This window comes from Lepidochelys olivacea (assembly GCF_965140295.1).
Source record: "Lepidochelys olivacea isolate rLepOli2 genome assembly, chromosome: 6".
In the NCBI taxonomy this organism is placed as follows: Eukaryota; Metazoa; Chordata; order Testudines; family Cheloniidae; genus Lepidochelys; species Lepidochelys olivacea.
Genome location: NC_140416.1, coordinates 59,142,693 through 59,167,332, shown reverse-complemented (window position 1 = coordinate 59,167,332; position 24,640 = coordinate 59,142,693). Strand labels below are relative to the sequence as shown.

The 24,640-nt window shown below is 43.3% G+C and overlaps 1 protein-coding gene across 3 annotated transcripts in view; it reads right to left on the bottom strand.

Annotated features, from left to right (window-relative positions):
• Positions 1-24,640, bottom strand: part of PALS1 (protein associated with LIN7 1, MAGUK p55 family member) — a 135,942-nt gene that overhangs the window by 55,239 nt on the left and 56,063 nt on the right. For all 3 annotated transcript variants that reach the window (XM_084630112.1, XM_084630110.1, XM_084630111.1), the window contains exon 2: positions 5,378-5,890. In XM_084630112.1, coding sequence (XP_084486238.1) covers positions 5,378-5,744 — 367 coding nt within the window. In that variant the 5' untranslated portion in view covers positions 5,745-5,890. The remainder of the gene's footprint in view (positions 1-5,377; positions 5,891-24,640) is intronic.

Sequence of the window (24,640 nt, the reverse complement as noted above, 5' to 3'; positions counted from 1 at the left end):
ACTCCAACATCTTTCTCCTGATTAGTTGTAGCTAAATTAGCCCTCATCATATTGTATGTATAGTTGGGGTTAATTTTTCCAATGTGCATTACTTTACATTAATCCACATTAAATTTCATTTGCCATTTTGTTGCCCAATCACTTAGTTTGTGAGATCTTTTTGAAGTTCTTCACAGTCTGCTTTGATCTTATCTATCTTGAGCAGTTTAGTATCATCTGCAAACTTTGCCACCTCACTGTTTACCCCTTTCTCCAGATCATTTATGAATAAGTTGAATAGGATTGGTCTTAGGAATGAGCTTTGGGGAACAACACTAGTTACCCCTCTCCATTCTGAAAATTTACCATTTATTCCTACCCTTTCTTCCCGTAGTAGAACAGTACTAGTAGTAGTAGTAGTTCCACTAGCACCTCAGATTTGACCCGTGACCTCAATGTCATCCTAAACTGGGTATTAACCATATGCAACTACTAACATGTTGTCATTCCTTCAAATTAGGATGAAACAGTTGCCTATGCAACCTTGATTCAGCCCCTTTGTACGTGTGCATTCTGATAGTCTTTAATGATATGATCACACTATTTTCCACAAGACCCCACCTCTTTCAGTGCACAAGACTGTGCTCAATTAATGAGCAACTAATTAATATTTTGTTTTATTCTGTTCAATGTCTGGTCCTAGGCCTTATTTACTGAACACTATTCAAACCCTGCTTTTCTACAGCACTAATCACTATGATATCCTAGTGCTCTAGTGCAGTATTTCTCAACCTTTTTGATACCAGGGACTGGCTTGCTGCCTCTGCTGGTCCACGGACTGGTCTTTGAGAAACACTGCTCTAGTGGACAAGCGCTAGAATGAGATGAGACACACTTAACCAGAGGATTTCACAAACATTTGATGACAGCAGAAGAAAGTGAGACTTAGGATACTTGGGCTCCATTCCAGCCACTGGAAGCAAGTGTGCTCTTGTGGGCACAAACTCTTCTGCCCGTTTCCTCCAACCCTGACCCCTCTGCTCCATTTCCTCTAATGGGTCCTAGTTCTCTCTCTTTTCCTCCCCAGATCCTTGTCCCAGTCCCAATCGCCACTCCTCCACAGGTTCATCATAGTCCCCTCCCTCCCACTCCAACTTCTTGTCCCCCAGCCTCCTTGCCCCCAGATTCCTCCTCCTAGAGCCTCATCTGATCTCTCTCCCTCCTTCCCCCCCACTGGTTGGTTTCCAGTCCCTCTCCCTTCACTGGGCTCCTCATCCAATCTCAGTCCTTCACACCTTCCTGTCCCAATCTCTCTGCCCACCGAATACCAGTTCTATCCCAACTCTTCATCCAATCTTAGTATGACCCTTCCCATTTCTCTCACCAGCTCCCAGCCTATTGCTCCCAGCCAGTCCGAGCTTCCCCTTTCCCCCAAACTCCCAGTTCTAGTCTCCTAGCCCAATGAGTTGCAGCCTGCCTTCAACTACCACCCAGCTCTCAGTCTCCTTTCTAGCCAGTCCCAGTCTCTCCCTTGCAACTCAGTTACTGTATCTCTTCTCCTCCCTGTCCCCCCAATTCCAGTTGCAGTCTACTTTTCCTTTCCTTTCCTGCTGGTCCTGCTCTTGTCTCCGCTGCATTCTAATCAGAGTCTTCCTCCTCCACGATACTGCTGTGCTAGCTGGGGTGGGGAGGAGGGCGGGGGAAGGCTGCATGCTGAGTCCTCGCTCCTCCCCACTCCCTCCTGCCTCCGAACATCGCAAGATTGCCATGGGCAGGAGCAAGGACGCAGAATGCCCACCCCTCCCGCTCCCGCCTCCTGCCCACAGCTATCAGTTGGCTTGTCGTGTTCAGGAGGCAGGGGGAGCCTGCAGGCCATGTCCTCGCTCCTCCCCACTCCCTCCTGAACCCGCAAGCCAGCTGATTGCTGCGGGCAGGAGGTGGAGGGGGGGAAGAGGAGTGAGGATGCGGCGTGCGGAATAAAGGGGGAGGAGGGGAGGGAGAAGAGGGGGGTTAAAGGTGGGGCTCGGGGGAAGGAGTGGAGTGGGCGCTGAGGGTTGAGCCCCCCACCCCTGGTGCTTGCAGAGTAGGGGAAGCTGCTGCTGTGCAACATGCTTCTCCTAGCCTGCAGCACCTTCAGCCTCCTTGCCTGCCTCATTGTCTCCAGTGCCAGTGGTCTGTGCCTGTGTGGGGTAAGGCGGAGTACCTCCCAACTACAGTACTGTAGTGTATGGCAAACAATTTTTTCCCTGGAACCTAACCCCCGCCCTCCCCATTTACATTCATTCTTATGGGGAAGCTGGATTCGCTTAACATAGTTTCACTTAGTATTGCATTTTTCAGGAACACAACTACAACGTTAAGTGAGGAGTTACTGTACTACGTGGGACTGTCACTTTCCTAACAGAAACTATAGGCCTCTTCCTATTATATGTGGTTACTGACTGGCAGATATTCAAATTGCCATTGTATTGCAATAAAGAAATGCTTCCAAATTCATAGCACATTACATAAGGGATAACTTCCAATGGATGTGCATTTCTGACAAAAACATCCAAATAGCTTAAAGCTAATTTCCCTTTCTCCAAGCAGAAATTGCAAATTGCTACACCAGTCTAAAATCACTACAAATAAATCCTGTCTGCATCTCAAAGAAATAGCAATTTCTGCTCTTGATATCCAACTGAATGAAAAATTGATCTTCTGTCTCCTTATACTGTTCAATAGCAACCTCTGCATCTAATTAAGAATAAACTTGTTCTGAAAGGAATCTCTTGACCAGAATGATGGCTGCAGTGCAGAGTTTGGAAGATGTGAATGCGTTAGACTGGTATCCTATGGATCCCCCACTTTATAGTTCATAAGGGATTATAAAATTGCCAGAGATGGATATATGCTGAATATCTAGCCAGACTACTCTGAGGACCTAACCAGAGATCCAGGTAGCACTTGATATGCAAGGTGGCAACATCCCTTTTGGCTTTGCTGTCTGCATTGGTGGGAAATAGCTCAGTTGTAGATATTCAGGATTATTTTCCTTTCTCTGCTTATAAATATGAGCAAAGAGGGAAAGACTGGTACTGTACACCGTGTAAGAGAATCTCTGCACCTGATTTAAAGGGACAAGAGTCTATTATATTGGTCCCAGAAGCATTTTTTCTTTAAACACAAGGTTAATCTTTACCAACTAGATTGCCACAAACTCCTAATTACCTTTCTGGCTGGGAAAACGCATACAACTAATAGAAGTAGCGGACAAACCCTTTAATGCAAACAAAAAAATTTTCTGCCCAACAGAAGATAGACAGAGAATAGTTATATAAAAAAGTTTAACTGCTTAGTCCTGGAATGAAATTTATTTTTAGTTATCACTGGTTAACTATGTTTGCACTGTTCTAGTTTAAAAGCTAATAAAATATTTCAGCAATCTACAAAAAGTAACTTTTTTCATCCACTGATTTAAAGAGACAACTTTCATTAGAAAGTTACACAGACAAGAGTTAAAAATTTTACTTATGCAGAGCCTACGAAAGCTCAGCACATCAGCATTTGAACCAGAGGTATCTGGCTGCACATAAGTGACCACATGTCGTGGGCTAGAAAGGGTTCAGTAAGAACGCAGGACGCTCGGGAGTGGTGGTGACGAGAGAAAAACAAAAGGATACCAGTTTTTGCTAATCTTATTGGGAGACAGGGGGAAGGCCTCTAACAACCAAGATATGGTCACTTTAATCAAAGTCAGCTTTTTGGGGGTGTAGTGTTTTCTCTGAATACAATTAAGAGTTAAGGAGCTGTTGCGGTAAAGAATCAATTCGACTAACAATTTTGCATGGTCAATGTGCAGATACTACTTCCTTTTCCACATTCATCTTATTTTATGCTCACTGTGGCTCTCCTTTTGAAAATGAAAGATTCTGAATAATCTGAAAGAAATTTATAACTGAAACAACTCAAAGTGAGCATTAGCTGCACAGTTATATTAATTCAGCATACTATTTACACATCTTCCTGTCCAGTTGTAACAGTGTGACTCTCAAACTATAGAATTATGTGAATTAAGAATACAGATTACCAACAGGATTATGCTTGAAATGTTAAAATAAAATGATTTACTGTTATGAAATATGACCCTGTCTGCATTAACAACATACTTTGATGTGTCTAAACTGGAATTTGTGTGTTTGACTTCTAAGACTGTATGCCAGAATAACAAAGGAGGCTGAAGGAATCTCATATTCTCATATAGTTTTCAACACTTTCACCACAGGGGAGAGTTTTATAAATCCAATGATTACAACCCAATGAGTCTCAATGAGTCCAACTGCCCAAACAATGGGGCAGCTATCAAAGATGTATTCTCCTGGATAGGCACTGTAGATGCCTGGGTTGACTGGAAAAAACCAGTCTGAGGCACCAGGAAACATATTGGATGGACACTGAAAACAGACACTATTGAGCAGTATGGTATTTGGGCTCAAACACCTACATGGAAAGTGAGATCTTCCCTAAAACACAGTTTGTGTGAGAGAGAGGGGACATACAGAAAGAAAAGGAAAAGATCAAGAACAGCAGGGCATGCTGTTAACTGTGACTTCTTGGCCTTCAAGGAGAATGTGAGTTGGGTCACTTCTGTTACTGTAATTTAAGAGGGTAACAATTTTTTTTTGTAATGAAACATAACTGATAAGACTAAATATGCATGTAGATTGTTTGTTGCTTTAAAACATTTGTTCTCTAATGCTTTGATCCAACTGCTAAATAAAACTTAAGAAAGCTGTTGGGTCAATATCACTGGTCACAGATTCCTGAAGTGAACAAACACAGGGGCCTAAAATCCATTCAGGCCTGCAGGGTGACAAGCAATCATGGGGTAGTATACCTGAGTCCCAACAGAAGAGTGAAAGAATCACGAGATTCCACTCTGAGAAAGAGGAGGAGGTCTTGTAACTGGAATACTACCCAGATATTAAAAATTTGGTTTGGAATGTGTGTCTAATTAATGGTCATGAATGTATACTCTAGCAATCAATTGTTTACTACAACTCCATTAGGAGCTGTAACTTAAATATACATTTGAAGGTAGTCAGACACGGACAAATCCAAAATATTTTCCAGCAGGCCTTAAATGAGGAGGACAAAAAAAAAGTAAAATTAATATGTATAATTTATACTATTGATGAAATTTCCATCACTAACAGAATTTTGTTGGATCTGTACTATCCTCAACTTTTACTGGAAACTGCAGGCTGGAATTTAAGTGTTTCTTTCCACCAACAGAAGTTGAAAACTGTGTCTTATTGCTGTAACTCTCTCATAAGCCTAACCAGCTAATGTTTTCTGGCCTAAAACAGTATTTGCAGATAAACAAGTATTTTTCCTCTAGCTTGTACTTTTTACCTACCTAGTATTTTCACAGCATAATGAGGACTCTCCAGAATGACTCCTTCTTCTGTGTCAAACATAGGATTATCTATTCCAGTTTTGGGAGGAATCTGTGCTAGTTTCTTAAGCCTCATTGAAGCAGTAAGGTCTAGTTCTTGTTTCTTTCCTTCTTCTTCTCGCCTGCGCCTCATGTCCTCCTGTTGCTGGCGAATCCGCTCAAGTTGAGCACTTCGTCGTACTGGCATCATCCTGGAGCCCAAATCCCCAGGGCAATCAACAGCCATCTCTCTGTGCTTCTGAGGTTCCTCAGGAGTTGCAAGCTCCACATTTTTTGTTTCACTGTCAGAATCTTCTGTAACATGTCCATTCATATGAGAAGTTGTCATGGCTATTTATAGTAATCTGTACCACCGCTCACATACAAATTCTGTTACAAGGCCAGTTTTCTTCATGCTCCCACTTAAAAGCCATTATAATTTCAAAGGATATTGCATCAGAAGACCAAGGTTGAAGAAATAGCCAGCAAAGAAATCTAGTGAAAAAATGAATAATTAAGTTACTAAACAAGAAAAACAGTAAGACTTTTATAACTTCCTGACCCTGACATTTTTCTCTATGTTTATATAGTGCACTTTTCCCCAACTCAAGCATTGTTTAATGTAGCAGCCACACAATTAACAGTGTAGTAGCCTTCGCACACTGTTTATAAAAATTAGAAGACTGTTCTGTTAAACAAAGTTCATAATATTTCCAGATGAAATTTCCAGTAAAGATTTTGCACTTAATGTACAAGATTACAAACTGGCAGTTTTCTGAAACTTGCTTTTCACAGTTCTTACATTTTTCCTTTCATTCTGAAGGACTGCAAGACATTTCTCAAGCTATTCCACCAATCCTACAAATACTTATATATGAATGTGGTCACAGAGTTTAATGAGGCTATGCACATGTGTAAAGATATTCACATGTGTAAGTGTTCCCAGGACTGGGGCGTTTCCATACAAGAATTACTTCACCTACCACTAAAGGCAACGTAGAAGACAGCTGCTGTTTGAAAGGGAACAGCATAAACTTCACAACAGTTTTGAACACATAGTAAAGGATACTGTATCCAGCTGAAATGGAAAGGGGAATTAAGTGGACTGAATGAAATTCACTAGGACTGGCGTTTGACCATTACTGATAATCCTGTTTTCATCAAAAGTGTCTTGAGGATGTTGTCAGGACCCATTTTCACACTTCATGTAAAATTTTATGTCTATCCTATACAAGTTTTTATACCACACTTAGCACTGTGACATCTGAATCCCTCACACTAGTGTATTAAGTGATACTATTAACATCTGTCATGTGTGGATTGTTTTCTCTGTCATCTCCCTACAGGGAGAATTATCTGTTCAGTGTAGTGATTTGGTATGACTTGTTGTCTTTTATATTTCATTTAGTTTTTCCTTTGTTATGTCTATTGGAGAAGGCAGGTCAAAGTGCACATATCAGTTGGAACAAAAGTTATTAGGGCTGGGTGAATAAATGAATATTTTGGTTCTCTGGCAATTACAGAAAGTTTCTGAACCAAAACCAAAACTTTTTGGTGAATCAAAAAGTCAGAAATATTTGGGTCAGGTTGAAACAAAGTTTCATTTTGACCTAACTCAATTTCTCATTTTGGTAGTGAGCATTTTAACAAAAGCAAAGGAGAACTGGATTCACAAAACTGCTGGAAGAGGAAAAAGAGGTGTATGATGCTCTCCTTTAACTTTTAACTGGGTGGCTAGGGCACTCAGAGGGGATGTGGGAAACCCAAATTCAACTCCCCCTTCTGATGATGTGGAAAGGAATGTGAATTTGGGTCTCCAACATTGAAGGAGAGTGGGCTGTCATGGGATATTCTGTTATGCGGCTTTCTCCATTTCACCTCTTGAAGTCATTCCACTTTGTATAAATAAATAGTCATTAATGCAGAGACTTGAACTTGGGTCTCCTATATACTTGTTGAGTGACCTAACCACCAGACTGCAGAATCATTTTTACTCTTTCCTTGATCCAGTGATGAATAGTGAACTCGCCAAGGATGTAGGAGACCCAAGATCAAAACCTGCTCCAATGATTACTTATTTATACGAAGTGTAATTGCTTCACCAGGCAAAATGGAGAAAACTCCATTACAGAATATCCCATCATAGCCCAGGAGACAGGGCACTCTCCTGCAACATGGGAGACCCAAGCTCAAATTCTCTCTCACAAAGAGGGGAATTGATTATGGGTCTCCCACACTCCAGGTGAGTGCCCTAACCACTGGGCTAAAAGGCATAAGGAGGACACCTCTTCCAGACATTTTGTGAATTTAGTCCTCGTTTGCTTTTGTTAAAAATGCCTGAAATCTAAAGGAAAAGTTTTGAGTCGTGTCAAACTGAAGTGTTTGGTTTAGACATTTCCAAAACATTTTGATTTTTTTGGTTTGGTTGAAACTATTCAGCAAGCTTGACATAAATTTGCAGTTTCAGGTTGACTGAAACTGCATTTTTCAGATACTTCTAGCTGTGATAGTCCTAAGTTTTAAGAACGTAAGAACAGCCATACTGTGTCAGACCAAAGGTCCATCAAACCCAGTATACTCTCCTCTGACAGTGGCCAATGGCAGGTGCCCCAAAGGGAATGAACAGACAAGTTATCATCAAGTGATCCATGCCTTGTCATCCAATCCCAGCTTATGGCTAACAGAGGCTAGGGACACCAATGGCTAATAGCCACTGATGGACCTATCTTCCATGAATCTATCTAGCTCCCTTTTGAATGCTGTTATAGTATTGGCCTTCACAACACCCTCTGGCAAGGAGTTCCACAGGTTGACAGTGCGTTGCATGAAAAAATACTTTGTGTTTGTTTTAAAATGCTACCTATTGATTTCATGCGGTGGCCCCTTGTTCTTGTATTATGAGTAAATAACACTTCCTTATTTACTTTCTCTATACCACTCATGATTTTATAGACCTCTATCGTATTCCCCCTTAGTCGTCTCTTTAAATATTAGTTTGTTCCACAGTCCCAGACTAGTTCCCAAGAAAGCTGTCATGTTTTACCTCATGGTAGAAAGTTCCAATCCCTGAGGAATGGAGTTGTCGGCAATGGTCCTACTGCTAGAGCTTTAAGTCATTTTTAGACATCCTGGCCTAAACACCTAGAAGATAAGGACTGACCATTCGAATTTCATTGTGCTGCTGGATCAGTTATATGATTAATACATTTCATCATATATATTGGTTGGTTACAAAGTAAAATCATGTTGACTATGACTGGCTAAGTACTACTAATGAGAAGTGAGATGGAGACAATTCTTCCTCTGAAGCTGAGGCTACTTTCTCTGAAGTGCACAGAAGCAGCCAACAATCTTTCATTTTCCCTCACTTACACTGTATGAGCAGTCACTATGGTGCAAGTCCTGGTTCTATTGAGCTCCACAGTCCAGCCTGTCTCTGTGATCTACAAATGTAACAAAGTTCTTAAGGGGAACTTCCCAGGGAAGGTGGCTGAGGTAGGGGCAGCACACTGACAAGTGGACACGTGAAACAGGGACAGCTGGGAGGTAATGACAACAGTAGGCTTTCAGAGGTATAGCTTCCACATAGTGGTTCTGTGCACTGCTTTCAACAGAGAATCCCACTGTTAATTCTTTCCTCACGAGCACCTGGTCTCTTTTACATAATCCCTCTCATTCTCCACAAGGAATTTTATCTCCCCCTACGTCCAGGCTGGGGAGAAGAGGATGGAGCCCAAGATTCTCTCCCCCATCTCCTCCAGCTGGTGTGGGCTCATCTGGGCTTCCTGAGAGGCTGACGGGAGGGCTTTTCTTTCTGGAGCCCTGGAGAGAGGGACCTAGAAGGTCAACTGGCTGCCATGCAACTAGACATGCAAAACTCTACAGTGCACTTCCTGCATATCTCCAACCAGCCCTGAGCTGGGAGGGAGAAGGAAGGACAGCAAGACCCCAAAAAGCCAGTGTGACAAAGTTCCTGCTCCACCTTGGTGGGTCTTGCACTTATTGGCGGATATGCTTGCCTTGGAGCTTCACGGTGGCCCTCAGCTTGGCCGTGTTTCTGAATTCAGACTCCTATGTCTGACCAGGAGTTGGGAGGATTTGGGGGGAATCCAGGCCTGCCCTCTATTCCGGGTTCCAGCCCAGGGCCCTGCGGAATGCAGCTGTCTACAGTGCCTCCTGGAACAGATGTGCGACAACTACAACTCCCTGGGCTACTTCTCTATGGCCTCCTCCCAACACCTTCTTTATTCTCACCATAGGACCTTCCTCCTGGTGTCTGATAATGCTTGTACACCTCAGCCCTCCAACAATCCGCGTTCTCACTCTCAGCTACTAGTGCCTCTTGCTCCCAGCTCCTCACACGCACGCCACAAACTGAAGTGAGCTCCTTTTTAAAACCCAGGTGCCCTGATTAGCCTGCCTTAATTGATTCTAGCAACTTCTTGATTGGCTGCAGGTGTTCTAATCAGCCTGTCTTAATTGTTTCCAGAAGGTTCCTGATTGTTCTGGAACCTTCCCTGTTACCTTACCCAGGGAAAAGGGACCTGCTTAGCCTGGGGCTAATATATCTGCTTTCTATTACTCTCCTATAGCCATCTGGCCGACCCTGTCACACCAGACATGTACATGGAGAAGCCAGCTTGGAAGAGAAGCTATGTACATCCTGCTACTGCTCCTGTCATTTTACCGAAGCATCTTAAAAACTGACCAGGAAGCTCAGCAGCAATCCTATGCCAGTTCCAAGCCCAGGCCTCATCCAACATTCCCATCTGTACCATTTCTGTGTGTACAGAGAGTTGCAAATTTAACCTAATATATAACAGCTACACAAAATATCATGTGTTTAATGGCCAATGTTTATCATAGGTGGAGCTAGTACCACCATCACCACCACCTCAGGTTGCCCAATAACTTCCCATTATACAGCCCTGTTTTCAGTTGCTCATAATCTCTGCCAAACTATCTGGGCTGAAATTTTCCATGCCAGGCTGAGGTGTATTTTTTGTTTTGTTTTGATTTGGTTTTGAATGAAATGATTCAGCCAAAACATCTGTCTGTTTCTGAGAATGAGGTTAGGGGAAAATGCATTTTGTCCAGTTAAAAAATATTCTTAGGAATGTTTAAGCAGCTTTAATCCCTGAACATTTTGGAACAGGGACTTGAAATTTGGCAAGGAGTGGGCTTTAGTGCCATGGATGTGCCTTTTGCTGTTCCAGTGAAAATCTGTCACATTTGGCCAAGTTACAACCTTTGATAAATCTTAAGTAGCATGTGGTCAGAGTTTAGCAACTAAAATCTCCATATGCTTTGAACATGCTCCATTCCCACACTGCTCCTACAAGTGACCAAACTGTGTATATGCCATCCCCACAGATGGAAGGGAATGAGCCTGTTCCAACCCAGGGCAATAGGGGCTCACTATCACTAGGACATTCCCTGAAACTTCTGGTCACTGTGGGCCAGGGCCAGGTGAGGCACCAAAATTGAAAACAATAGAACTGTCTCTTCTGTGCTCTGGATGATCCTCCCACCCTCCCCTTGCTGGTGCCAAGGAAACATGGAAGAGGGAGCTGCCTGACAACTGCAAAGTGGTCAAGAGGGCTAAGCGGGAGGACACTGACTGGAACACGGAAGGAGGGAGAGTGAAACTGGTAATGGCTGGACAAGGAGACAGTTCCAGTCTTGCTCTCCCTGCTTCCCAGTTTCCTTGCCCAACTAATTCTCAGTGTTCCCTCCCAATCCCAGCTTCTGCTCTAACTCTTTTCCTGGTCTCCCTACCCTACCCATCTAGAACATGGGGGGAGACTGGTACAAACATCCAGAGTAGGAAGACTGGGAAAGGAGAGTGGGAAATAAGCTGGGGATGGGAGGAACACAGAGTGGCTGCGTAAAGAGACTGGGATGACAAGCGGCGATTGGGACTGGCTAGGTGAGAATAGGAATGGAATGTGGAATCACAGAAGAGGTGAGAACGAAGCAGGACAGTTTGGAGGGGACAGCAGAAGGGAAGGATCAATCTTGAGGGGGCAGGGGGAAGGGCAGAAGAGCCTGTGCACACCAGAGAGCACTTCCTTAGAAAGACTGGAATGTAACTCAAGATTCTAGAGTCTCCCCCTCCTTCTGCAGTCAGGAAGTGAATTTAAAACCCACTTGCAAAACATGATTCCCCTCTATTTCAGGTCCACAGAAGATGACAACTTTTACTGCTATCAGTAACTTCATTAGTTCAAGTAGCAGATACATAGTAGATCTAAAGGTTCAAAGCCTGATGATCAGCTATGCAGGTGTCTCATTATGATGTTACAGAGATGGAATTTCACGTTTTCCAGTTTGCTTTTTTAAAACCGAAAAAATTATACATAAAAATCTACATTAAAAGAACACTCAGGTTGCAAAGTCAAGCATCCAAAAGTTAGGAAATGCCAGAATTAAGAGTTCCTGTGCTATCTAGGCTTTACTTACTTGATCACAAGATGTAAACATATGGCTACCAAATTAAGACCACCTTAATTCTGACATTTCTTAACCTTCAAGTGCTTGACTTTGCAACCTCAGTGTTCTATTAATGTAGTTTTTGTGTGTGGTTGATTAAATGTCATATCAATAAGATTTACTTTTCTGAACATTTAGTTAGTTATTAGTAAACTTCTCAATCCAACTTGACAAATGCTATCTACTTTTGTTAATGTAATTTGCATGCTAAAATTACTTGATAAATTCCTGCTGCTGAAACAATAAAAATACATTATATTCAACTTTTCATGTTTATGCAGAGTAAAATGCCCTTTTTTTTTAATACAGAGGTCTGATGGAACAAAAGGAGTTAATTTATGTGAGGAAAAATGACTGTCTCAGAACTCCATATTACAGACAGACAATGATAGCTATTTCCCAAAGCCAATACAGCACATTTATGAAGCATAGCAATGAAATACCTGCATGAAACAGTAGCAAAGTGTTTGAGAAAAAGGTGGATATAACATGAGCTTACTCTGTGCACATTGAAGATCTGAGGACACGGTGCCAGCACAATTCCCTGTCATTTGTGGCACTTTCTTAGCTCAAGACCACAGCTCTACCTGAGCTTCCTTTTATTGATTTTGGGTATATGGAAACCAATGAATTCCACAAAATGTATGAGCAAAGGATACGATGGCACACTGGAGAAGTTTCCTTGCGTTTCCATCCACCCCATCCAGAGAGAGGCAGAGCATTTGTGCAATTAAAAGCAGAGACACCAATAGCACTGCAACTCCAGAAAGAGCCACGTTGCCAAACTAGGACAACCACAACCACAGGGCTGAAACTTTGTTGGACTGATAAGATTCAGATGCCACAAATTGTCATTTTCAAGTGCGGGCTGCATTTACAGAAACCCATAAGGTGTAACTAGATTTTCCTGGGCCTGTTCCCTCCGCACAGTTTTACCAGGAAATGAACAACACAGTCCCATAGGTACCATTGTACCATTTGGGAAGGCTCTTGCAGATGTCCTGGTGAGCTCAACAAATTGCAATTCTTTAGCAATGAGAAAAGGCAGCCTAACCTATTTCTTTCAACTGCCAACATCTGTTGTTCTGCATTCTGATTAAGTCAGGAAAAGTATTTTTTGAGTTCTGATCTTCCTAAAAGGACAACTTGATAAACAGCCACCACAGTGAAGAACTCAAATTTCTCACTTTCTTTAAAGAATGTTTTAAGGAAATTTGCAGCAATTATACTTTATACAGATAAACATTAAAAATATATGTTGAGTAATAAAAGTTAAAAACTGTTTTATGAGTAATTGTTTCAGTATCTCCATAACGGAACATTTAGTAACGTTTTCCTGATACTTCCCTAGTAGAAGGTCCAGCTGCTTATGGAAAGTAGGACACCGGAAAGTCAGAATAACTTTAAAAAATTCTATTTGCAGTTAAAAGTCAATTTTAAGACTTGATGACAACTCTGAAAATCCTTTATGGCTCACACATTCAAATACAAGACATTCTCCCTCATCAAGTCCCATTCTATATCAGACTGTCAGGGTGGCAGCTTCTTATCTGAATTAATTTATTCAGATTTTGAATTCCTAAAGAATTAATAACGTATCATACTTACAATATTAGTGATTCATTCTTTTCTGTCATTAAATGTAGTAATTAAAAACATCTGATATCACACTGCAGTTTTCTTCAACTTCCTTTATTGCTAGGCCAATGGGCCAGATACAACATTACTAACAAATCTGAGGAGGGAAAAAAAATAGTAGAAAAGTGACCACGGCAATGCCAATTAAGCTTTTTTCCCTTCTTTTATAAATTTTAAAAACCCTCTGGTTTAAACTAGTCAATTCCCTTTGTTCTTAAATAGTTAAATATCAGTAATTGAATCTCAGTGTGTTTTTTTTAAATATAGTATGTGTTCAGACTAAAACCTTAACTTGTGTTTTGTTTTTAGGGAATGTTATGAATTTGGAGGAGGCTACTGAAGTTCTAAATAATGCTGAAAACTAAATGTAAGTGGTACAATAATGGAGGAGTGGCAGTAAAGCCTACACAAGTTTCTGGCAGCTTTCACTTGCAAATCTGAAGTGCTGCGTTTCATTTTAATGAAAAGCAACGTACAAACACTCCTGGAAAAATTCATCTCTTTAGCTTTTGTCAGAGTAGTTACTAAAACCATTCAAGTAGTAAATATTTTGGCACTTGAATAGCAATGAAGATTCATTATTTCCCTTCAATATTGGACAACTCTCTTTCAATAAGTACTAGTGCGGTAGATTAACTGTAGTTAACTCACACGATTAACTCAAAAAAATTAACTGCAATTAAAAAAATGAATTGTGATTAATCACACTGTTAAACAACAGAATACCAACTGAAATTTCTGAAATAGTTTTGGATGTTTTTCTACATTTTCAAATATATTGATTTCTATTACAACACAGAATACAAAGTATACAGTGTTCACTTTATATTATTTTTATTACAAATATTTGCACTGTAAAAAACAAAATAATATATTTAAATTCACCTCATACAAGTACTGTAGTGCAATCTCTTTATCGTGAAAGTGTAACTTACAAATGTAGATTTTTTTGTTGTTACATAACTGCACTCAAACAAAATCATGTAAAATTTTAGCGCCTACAAGTCCACTCAGTCCTACTTCTTGTTTAGTAAATTGCTAAGACAAACAAGTCTGTAGCCGGCATTTTTGTAGCCGGCATTGCAAGGTATTTACATGCCAGATATGCAAAACATTCATATGCCCCTTCATGCTTCAGCCACCATTCCAGAGAACATGCTTCCATGCTGATGATGTTTGCATCATTAATATAAAGGAAAGGGTAACCACCTTTCTGCATACAGTGCTATAAAATCCCTCCTGGCTAAAGGCAATATCCTGTTTCCTGTAAAGGATTAAGAAGCTTGTTAACCTGGCAGGCATCTGACCCAAAGGACCAATAAGGGAACAAGACACTTTCAAATCTTGGGGGGTGGGGGGTTCTCTCTTGGGACTGAGAGAGGCCAGACAGAAATCCATCATCTCCAACCCATCCTAATCCAAGTCTCCAATATTGCAACCAGTATAGGCAAGCCAGGTGAGACAGATTAGTTTATCTTTTGTTTTATGTGAATTTTCCCTATGTTAAGAGGGAGGGTTTATTCTTGTTTTCTGTAAGTTTAAGGTTTTGCCCAGAAGGGGATCCTCTGTGTTTTGAATCTGAATATCCTGTAAAGTATTTTCAATCCTAGTTTTACAGAGATGATTTTTACCTTTTTTTTTTTTTTTTAAATAAAATCCTTCTTTTAAGAACCTGACTGATTTTTCCATTGTTCCAAGATCCAGGGGTTTGGGTCTTTGATGATTTTGTAACAAATTGGTTAGGATATTATTCTCAAGCCTCCCTAGGAAAGGGGGTGTGTACGGTTTGGGGTGATATTTTGGGGGAAGACGTCTCCAAGTGGTCTCTTTCCCTATTCTTTGTTTAAAACACTTGGTGGTGGCAGCATACTGTTTAAGGACAAGGCAAAGTTTGTATCTTGGGGAAGTTTTTAACCTAAGCTGGTAAGAATAAGCTTAGGGGGTCTTTCATGCGGTCCCCACATCTGTACCCTAGAGTTCAGGGTGAGGAAGAAACCCTGACAGTTCATTAAAAAAATTATGTGTTAATTACATTTGTGACTGAACTCCCTGGGGGAAAACTGTATGTCTTCTGTTCTGTTTTACCCGCATTCTGCCATATATTTCATGTTACAGCAGTCTCAGATGATGACCCAGTACATGTTCATTTTAAGAACACTTTCACAGCAGATTTGACAAAAAGCAAAGAAGGTACAAATGTGAGATTTCTAAGCATAGATATAGCACTCGACCCAAGGTTTAAGAATCTGAAGTGCCTTCCAAAATCTGAGAGGGACAAGGTGTGGAAAATACTTTCAGATGTCTTAAAAGAGCAACACTTCAATGTGGAAACTACAGAACTCAAACCACCAAAAAATAAAAATCAACCTTCTGCTGGTGTCATCTGACTCAGATGATGAAAATGAACATGGGTCAGTCTGCTCTGCTTTGGATCGTTATTAAGCAGAACCAGTCATCAGCATGGACACATTTATTCTGGAATGGTGGTTGAAGCATGATGGGACATATGAATCTTCAGCACATCTGGCACATAAATATCTTGTGAGGCTGGCTACAACAGTGCCATGTGAACGCCTGTTCTCACTTTCAGGTGACATTGTAAACAAGACATGGGCAGCATTATTTTCTGCAAATTGTAACCAAACTTGTTTGTCTGAGCAATTGGCTGAAGTAGGACTGAGTGGACTTGAAGGTTTTAAAGTTTTACATTGTTTTTATTTTTTTAATGTAGAATTATGAACAAAAATAACTGCATTTGTTAGTTCAACTTTCATTATAAAGAGACTGCACTACAGTACTTGTATTAGGTGAATTGAAATATACTATTTCTTTTGTTTTTTAGAGTGCAAATATTAGTAATAAAATATAAGTGAGCACTGTACACTTTGTAGTCTGTGTTGTAACTGAAATGAATATATTTGAAAATGTAGAAAACATCAAAAATATTTAAATAAATGGTATTCTATTTTTGTTGAAGCGCGCGGTAAATTTTTTTAAGTGCTTGACAGCCCTAATAAGTACTGAATTTAAAAGATGTGGGGATTTTGAGCCCAAGACAAAAATAGTAAGGAAGAGAGCACAGACTTGGCCACTACTCTAGGTACTTTCCTTTCAGTGCCTGAGTCATCAGGAAGGCTTTACAAAGAATAAAACTAATGACCTACAAAGAAGCCAATGCCTCAGAAAGGAATACTAAAGACAAAATCAACAAAGGCTTTCTTCAAAATTAGCGGAAGGACAGGTGGAAGACCTTCAGAGAAGCAGAATTACTCAGTAAATTTCCCCCTTGTCTAAAGGCATAATTTGCACAGGACTGCCATGTCAAAAGAGGAAGTAGCACAAGAACTGTATCAAAGTAGTAAAAACTGCAAAAGGCAGCAAGAACAGACACTGACAATGTGATTAAGAAGGGAAAATTACTTTGAAATTCTACATTTTTAAAGATATCACACAGGACTTTTAATCCTGATCTCAAACATCTAGTGCAAACTAGCCAGAATTCTCATCATTAAATGTTTTGGAGGGCTACACTCATCTACTCCCACCTCACCTACCATTCCCCACAAACTGGTGAAATAATTCATATCCTACAGCCTGAATGGTCTGATCCACTGGTGCTCTCAATAGGCATGCAGCAATTCTCCAAAAAGGGACATACTTTTGGAGTTTAACGTACCCATCCTACACACCCACATCATTTGAAAGCTTATTTTATGTACATTTATATGAGGTATGCTATGGAGTTGTCAAGTAGTGCTGTAAACCTGTAGACAAGATGAAACAGCAGCATCCAAAATGAGAAAGTGTCAGTTTTTGCACAATTTCCAGAAACACGACAACATGACTATTACTACAAGTTTTACTGTTAAAATTAACGTAAACACTTTAATGTGGTGTTCATTTGTATTAAGAGATTTTTATTGCTTTTTTTCCCCCAGAAATGGAGCTGTTTAGCACGTGACAACTATGGCAAATAACATTTTGCAATATACTAACATGAAATGTTTTCACACCACATAATCTTAATTGTAAAAGCACCTCACAAGTGATAAGTTTTCTGTATTTTCAATTTAAATTTGCTGACCAGATCAGTCACACTGAAGGTTTTGCACAAAAAGCAGTAGATTGCATGCCGATTGTTTTTAATGCATGGTGAGTAGACATGAATCCTTAATGTAATGCTTCTCCACTTGTAAGCTTTTGCGCATACAAATTAAAACCTTCTACTAGGCAGGCTAATTGTAATTGCCTACATATGCAGAACTAGCCTTTAAAATATTTTAGAAACTAGCTTTTTAGTTCAGTGGCACTAATGCACAGGTCAGAAATAGTATTAGAGATGACAATACACTGCTTCATATTGGGTTTCAATCAGAAGTGCTCACTAAGCAAAAATGGCAATGTTGATATGAATATACAGATCTAATTTATATCTAATTTAGCACAAGTCTATTAATGGGACAAAATGAAAAGTGGTGGCAATGCTAACAATATACTTTGCAAATTTTACTTCTACAGGAAAGTAACAGTATATGAAGATATGGAGGATACAAGCCTCTTAAAGCTTACACTACTCTCTACAAAAACTTTGAAAAGTGTTATTTGTCAAGAAAATCAAAAGAATGCAAAAAACTGCCAAAAGCCACTAGTGTTGGAGAGAATTCTGTGATGCTGGAAGCAGCAGCCAGGAGAGATGAATTGTATTGGAGACTACTGGATGAGTTTTCTAGTTTAGAGGATGTTCTACCAATACCCCATCACAGGGACTGATTTCAGAAACACACAACCAAATTGAATTTGGCACACGTTGGAGTTGTATTGAACCCAGCAAAGAAAACAGACAATTTGATCAGAGAGTAACATGTTCCCTGCTTCTACAGCCACTAGAACTAACAGTCTTCCAGCGATCGGTCCTGTTGCATTGTTTGCTTGAGAAAAATACACAAGACAGACAAGAAACTTCATAAATAGAAACAGCTGAGAGAGCAACCAATCTAAGGGAGGCAGCACTTCAAAAAGGAGATTACACGTTGTGAAGAAATAACAGTTACCTTTTCCGTAATTGGTGTTCTTCGAGATACTCATGTCCATTCCATATTAGGTGTGTGTGCGCGCTCGTCACATGCATCGGTGCCGGAAGTTTTTCCCTCAGCAGTATCCATAGGGGACTGTTTCTGGCGCCCTCTGGAGCGGCACCCACATGGCATGGTATAAGGGGTGCCGCCGGTTCCCCCCACCCTCAGTACCTTTTTGCCAGAAACTCCAAAAGAGGGGAAGGAGGGTGGGTTGTGGAATGGACATGAGCAACACCAGTTACGGAAAAATTAACTGTCTTTTCTTCTTCAAGTGCTTGCTCATGTCCATTCCATATTAGGTGACTCAAAAGCAATACCCCTGAAGATGGGTAGGAGTTCACGGATGTGTAGATTGCAACACAGCTCTGCCAAACCCAGCGTCGTCCCTGGCCTGCTGAGTGATGGCATAATGAGCCGTAAACGTGTGGACAGAGGACCACATTGCAGCTCTACAAACGTCCTGAATAAGGATGTGTGCCAGGAAGACCGCTGAAGAAACCTGTGTTCTCATCGAGTGGGCTCTGACAATCAGCTGTGGAACCCCCACCAGGCTGTAACAGGTCCTTATGCATGAGGTAATCCAATTGGAAATCATCTGCAAGGACACCAGAAGATCCTTCGTCCTATCTGCCGTAGTGATGAAGAGCTGAGTTGATTTACGGAAAGGCTTGGTACATTCTAAGTAAAAAACCAAGGCCCTTCGGACGTCCAGGGCGTGAAGACACCTCCGCCTCTCTTCACTGGTCTTGTGCGGTTTGGGACAGAACACCGGGAGGAAGATGTCCTGGTTCATATGGAAGGTGGATACCACCTTCAGCAGGAAGTCCGGGTGGGGCCATAGCTGAATCTTGTCTTTGTAGAAGACGGTGTACCACGGTTCTGAGGTCGAGGCTTTAATTTCAGAGACCAATCTAGCAAAGTCACCACCACCAGAAACCTTCCATGACAGGTGGGAAAAGGAGCAGGAACCAGCGGCTCAAAGGGCGGGCCAGTGAGCCTAGAGAGGACCAACTTAAGATCTCACCATGGGACAGGAGCCTGTACCTGCAGGAAGAGTCTCTCGAGCCCTCTCAAGCATCTAACCATCATGTCATGGGAAAACACCGTCTGTCCTTGGACCAGCGGGTGAAAAGCGGAGATGGCTGTGAGATGCACTCAAATGTAAGTGTGTGCCAGGCTCTGGTTCCTCAGATGGAGCACGTAGTCCAAGGACAGCCTGTATGGAAGAACGCAAGGGAGAGATGCCATGTTCAGGTGCTCAGCGGGAAAATCTCATCCACTTGGCCAGGTAAGTCAGTCTAGTTGAGGGCTTCCTACTCCCCAGGAGGACCTGTTGGACTCCTTCTGAACAGGTCCGTTCCTCCAGGTTCAGCCACACAGCAGCCATGCCAAGAGGTGGAAGGATTCAAGGTTGGGATGTAAGAGCCAAGTGTGGTCCTGTGACAGCAGGTCCAGTTGGTTGGGCAGGGGCCAGGGAGGGGAAGCTGACAGGTTCATGAGCATGCCGAACCAACGCTGGTGAGGCCACACTGGGGCAATCACGACAATCTGTGCCTTGCCTCTCCTGATCTTTGCCAGGACCCTGCTGAGGAGTGGAATCGGAGGGAACACGTACATCAGGCTCCCTGACCATAACAGGAGGAAGGCATTAGAGAGGGAGCCCTTGCTCAGACCTTGCCGAGAACAAAACTGGTGGCACATCCTGTTCTGTTTGGTAGCGAACAGGTCCACTTGGGGAATTCCCCACCTTTCGAAGATCATGCTGGCTATCTCTGAATGGAGTGACCACTCACTGCGAGCAAAGAAGTCGCTGCTGAGCTGGTCCACCAACATATTCTTGATGCTGGGAAGGTGACAAGCTTCCAGATGGGATTTCGTGGCAGATGCAGAAGTCCCATAGATGGGAGTGCCTCTTGACAAGGAGGCAATGAGCACGCTCCCCCTCATCTGTTGATGTAGAATATAGAGGCTGTGTTGTCCGTCAGGTCTCGTACCACCTGCCCTGACAAGTGGGGCAGCAAGACTCTGCACGCCAGCCAGGCTGCTCGGAGCGCTGTGACGTTTATGTGCAACTTTGCCTCCTCCAGGGACCACATGCCCTGTGTCTGGAGGTCGCCAAGATGCGCACCCTAGCCGAGTCATCCAACACCAACTCGATGGAGTGAGGTGGGGTTGTCAAACTGAAGCCCCCCAGGACTGTCCTGCAGTCGACCCACCATCGCAGCAAGGTAAGTATCACCTGGGGAATGGTAACAATCTTTTCCAGGGGGTCTCTGGACTGGGAATAGACCGTCCCCAGCCACTGTTGCAGGGGCCGGAACTCCTTCCTGGAAGCCTCAGGGAGCAACCCTTCGAACTTGGCCATAGCTTGCCACATATTAAGGTCATATTGGCCAAGGAGGACTTGGTGGTTGGCCATGCTTAGCTGAAGGCTGGAAGACTAATAAATCTTACGTCCAAACAGATCCAGCCTCCTCGAGTCTTTATTTTTTGGGGTGGTCTCGGATTGTCCTCGCCTCTCTTTGGGGTTAACCGCATCTACCACAAGGGAGTTGGGGGCAGAGTGGGAGTATAAGTACTCATGCCCCTTGGTTGGCACAAAGTACTTGCATTTGGCCATTTTAGAGATAGCCAGGGAAGAGGGGGTCTGCCACAGGGCATTAGTGATTTTGGAAATGCCTTCATGAAGGGGTAGGGCTACGCTGGCAGGAGCAGAGGACGTCAAACAGAGTCTGAGGGCTCTTCCAGTTCCTCTGCCTGAAGTCCCAGGTTGGAAGCGACCCTCTTTAAAAGTTCCTGGTGCACTTTGGCGTCATCCTGAGAAACTGGGTGAGGGGACCCTGTGATAGCGTTTTCTGGCAATGACAAGGATGATGCCAGTGCTGTGGCAACCTCCACTTCCATTGGTGGTCCAGCAGCTTGCTCCCCTGGGTCTTCCTGGACCTGTGGGGTCTTACCCCCTGAAGCCTAAAGCACTGGAGAGGGATGGGATACCAAGGCTGCTGGCCTCTCCGAAGCTCCCAGTGCCAACTGGGCAGCCTGGGAAGGTTGAGTGAACCCCCAAGGGTTCCACGGGTACTATGGGACAGGCAGTGGTGGTGGTGGTGATGGTGATAGTACAGACGACACTGCAGGTACCAGGGCTTGTCCCACAGTCAGGGAACCTCGCTCCATGCTGGAGGTATAAACAGAGCGGTCAGTACCAGGCGACCAGGATCGGGCAGAGAGGTGGCTCTTGTCTGACAGGTGCTGGTGACTGCATCCTGAAGCCAATCTGACAGGGTGAGACGGGCATCTTGGTCAGGATCTCGGGGACAGACAGCACTCGGCAGATCTGCATTGGACACCAGGCGATCCACGCCTCTCTCTACTCGAATGGTACCAGGATGCTGAACGGGACCAGAAGCTAATATGGGCCGGTTGCTGGGAGGATCTTCCCTTGTAGGGCGAACTACTGCTTGCAGATGGGTGATGGTCCGGCGATCTGCGATCCTTAATCGGTCCTGGGCCCTTGGAGACTGTCGGGCCCAGTCCAGGAGTTCTTGCCTGGTGGTGCATGCCTCAGAGGGTCTATGCCAATCTACCAGTGAGGTACGCCTCAACTCCCTCGATCGGTGGCCCATCTGGAGAACAAAGAGGTCTCCCTTGAGCCTGCCTCTCTAATCCTGAGACGTGATGGCTTCGAGTGGGCAAGCGATGGTGGGACATCCCTCTCGATGGGGAATGATGCCGCTGTGGTGGGGACACACGCATAGATCCCAAGGTGGGTATTCCCCAAGACGGGGGTACCGCTGGAGCTGGTGTGGGTGGCACCAGGAGCATCAGGATCTCCTGAGCTGCTTGTAGGACTTTGGGCGTTGATGGCACCAGAAGCTGGCCATGGCCTGCACTGCTATCCGGAGTCGCAGGCGAAGCATGTGATGGGCTGCACCACTCAACTTGAGCTGGGGCCAGACTTCCCGAAAGGGTCGTTGAGCTGCCCAGCATGGCTTGTGGCTCACCCCCAGCCCTCTCCTTTCCCTTATGGGAGGTAGGAGATCTTCCTTGCACAGTCTTTCTTGGCTTCTTGACCAGAGCCATGGAGGGGGACTGGTGCCGGCTCATGATGGTGCTGGCGAAGCACTGCGCACGGAGGCCACAATGCTCAGTGTGGAGTCGGACTGCTGCTCCGGTGCCGGAGTGAGTGTCAACTCCATCTGGAGTGCTTTCAGACGGATATTGCGCTCCTTCTTCATCCTAGGTTTAAAGGACTTGCATGTACGGCACTTGTCACTTATGTGCCCTTCGCCTAAGCACCTTAGGCAGCTGGTATGTGGATTACTGATGGGCATAGGCCATTTGCAGCGATCTTAGGGCTTAAAGCCTGGGGACCAGGGCATGCCGCACCACCCTGCTGAGTCCCGTTCGGGACTAAGAGAGTTTGAGAACTACTACTAAGGGGAATTAAAACTACTGACTATATACAACTATATTACAGGTTTTCAAAGTTTGCAGGAACAAAGAATGAAACAATGCTAGCTGAAGCAGTAGACGTTCCAGCACCATTACTGGCAGCAAGAAGGAACTGAGGGAGGGGGAAGCCGGTGGCACCCCTTACACCGTGCCATGCGGGTGCCACTCAGACAGCGCCAGAGCTGGTCCCCTAGGGATACTGCTGAGGGAAAAGCTTCCGGCACCGGTGCATGTGGCAAACACACACACCTAATATGGAATGGACATGAGCAAGCCCTCAAAGAAGAATATCTGTTTCCGGAAGAATTGGTTGCTAAGGAGACAGTTCTTCACTCAACATGTCTTTCTTCCTACTTGAGTAAAATGAATCTTAAAGCAACACCATCTAGTTATTCACCCTCTGTTGTAACTAGTTTTTCCAACATGTGTCCCCCCATGGGTGCTCCATTTCAGATGTGCAAGCACTCCATGCACCTTTGCTTGGAGATTTTAGGGAGCAGTGCTCATTCAACCCTTGCATGTACTCTACTCTGACTTGTGCTCTACGTTGTGGCTATATAGAGATGTGTGGGTGAACCACCCTCAGTTCTTTATCTACTGCAGTGATCCAAAGCATAGAACTACAAATCAGACGGGAAGGAGGACAGGTAGTAGAGCACCCATAAGGACCCACATCTCAAAGAACTACAGTTACTGCACAGGAGCAGTAAACTCTCCTCCTTCTTTGAATAGTGTCCCTATGGGTATTCCACTTTTGGTGACTACTGAGCAGTACCCTCTATGGAGGGGATATGTGGCTTTAGAGTTGAGTCCAAGATTGAAGACAGCACAGTAGAGCCAAAAACAGCGTCAGAAGCTGAGTAATGAATTACTGCATAACATTCAGAAAAGGTGTATATGGAAGTCCAAGTTGTGGCTCTACACATCTCAGCAATGGGAACATTCTTAAGAAAGGAAATAGAAAGTTCGTGCTGAATGGATTAGTACTTTAAAAGGAGGTTGGAGATCATTAGCCTAATAACAAAAGGTAATACAGTCAGCTATCCATCTAGAGAGTCTGCTTGGAAACTGGAGATCCCTTAGATCAGTCTGCAGCAGACACAGACAACTCAGAAGATTTTCTAAATGGTTTAGTTCTGTCCAAGTAAAAGGCTAATGCCCTCCAGACATCAAGTTTATGTAATACCACATCCTCCTTATTCAGGTTTGGTTTAGGAAACAACACTGAAAGATGAATTGACTGGTTAGTGTGGAAGTCAGATAAGACCTTTGGTAAGAATTTGGGATGTGACTACAATGTGACCTAGACCTTGAAGAATACTGTGAAGGGGGGATTTGCCACCAGAACCTGTCTCTTCCCAACTTTCTGAGCAAAAGTAATGGCTATCAGGAAGGCTGTCTTCACAAAAAAAATCAAGAGAAAGAGTCACCATTGGCTCAAAGGGAGGTCTCCTAATGTATCTAAGCACCTACTTGAGGTCCCAAACAGGGGCAGAACATTTGACTCATGGAAAGATTCCCCAAACCACTGAGAAACCTCACTGTCATCGGATGTGCGAACACTGAAAAGCCCTCCCCAAGGAAATGG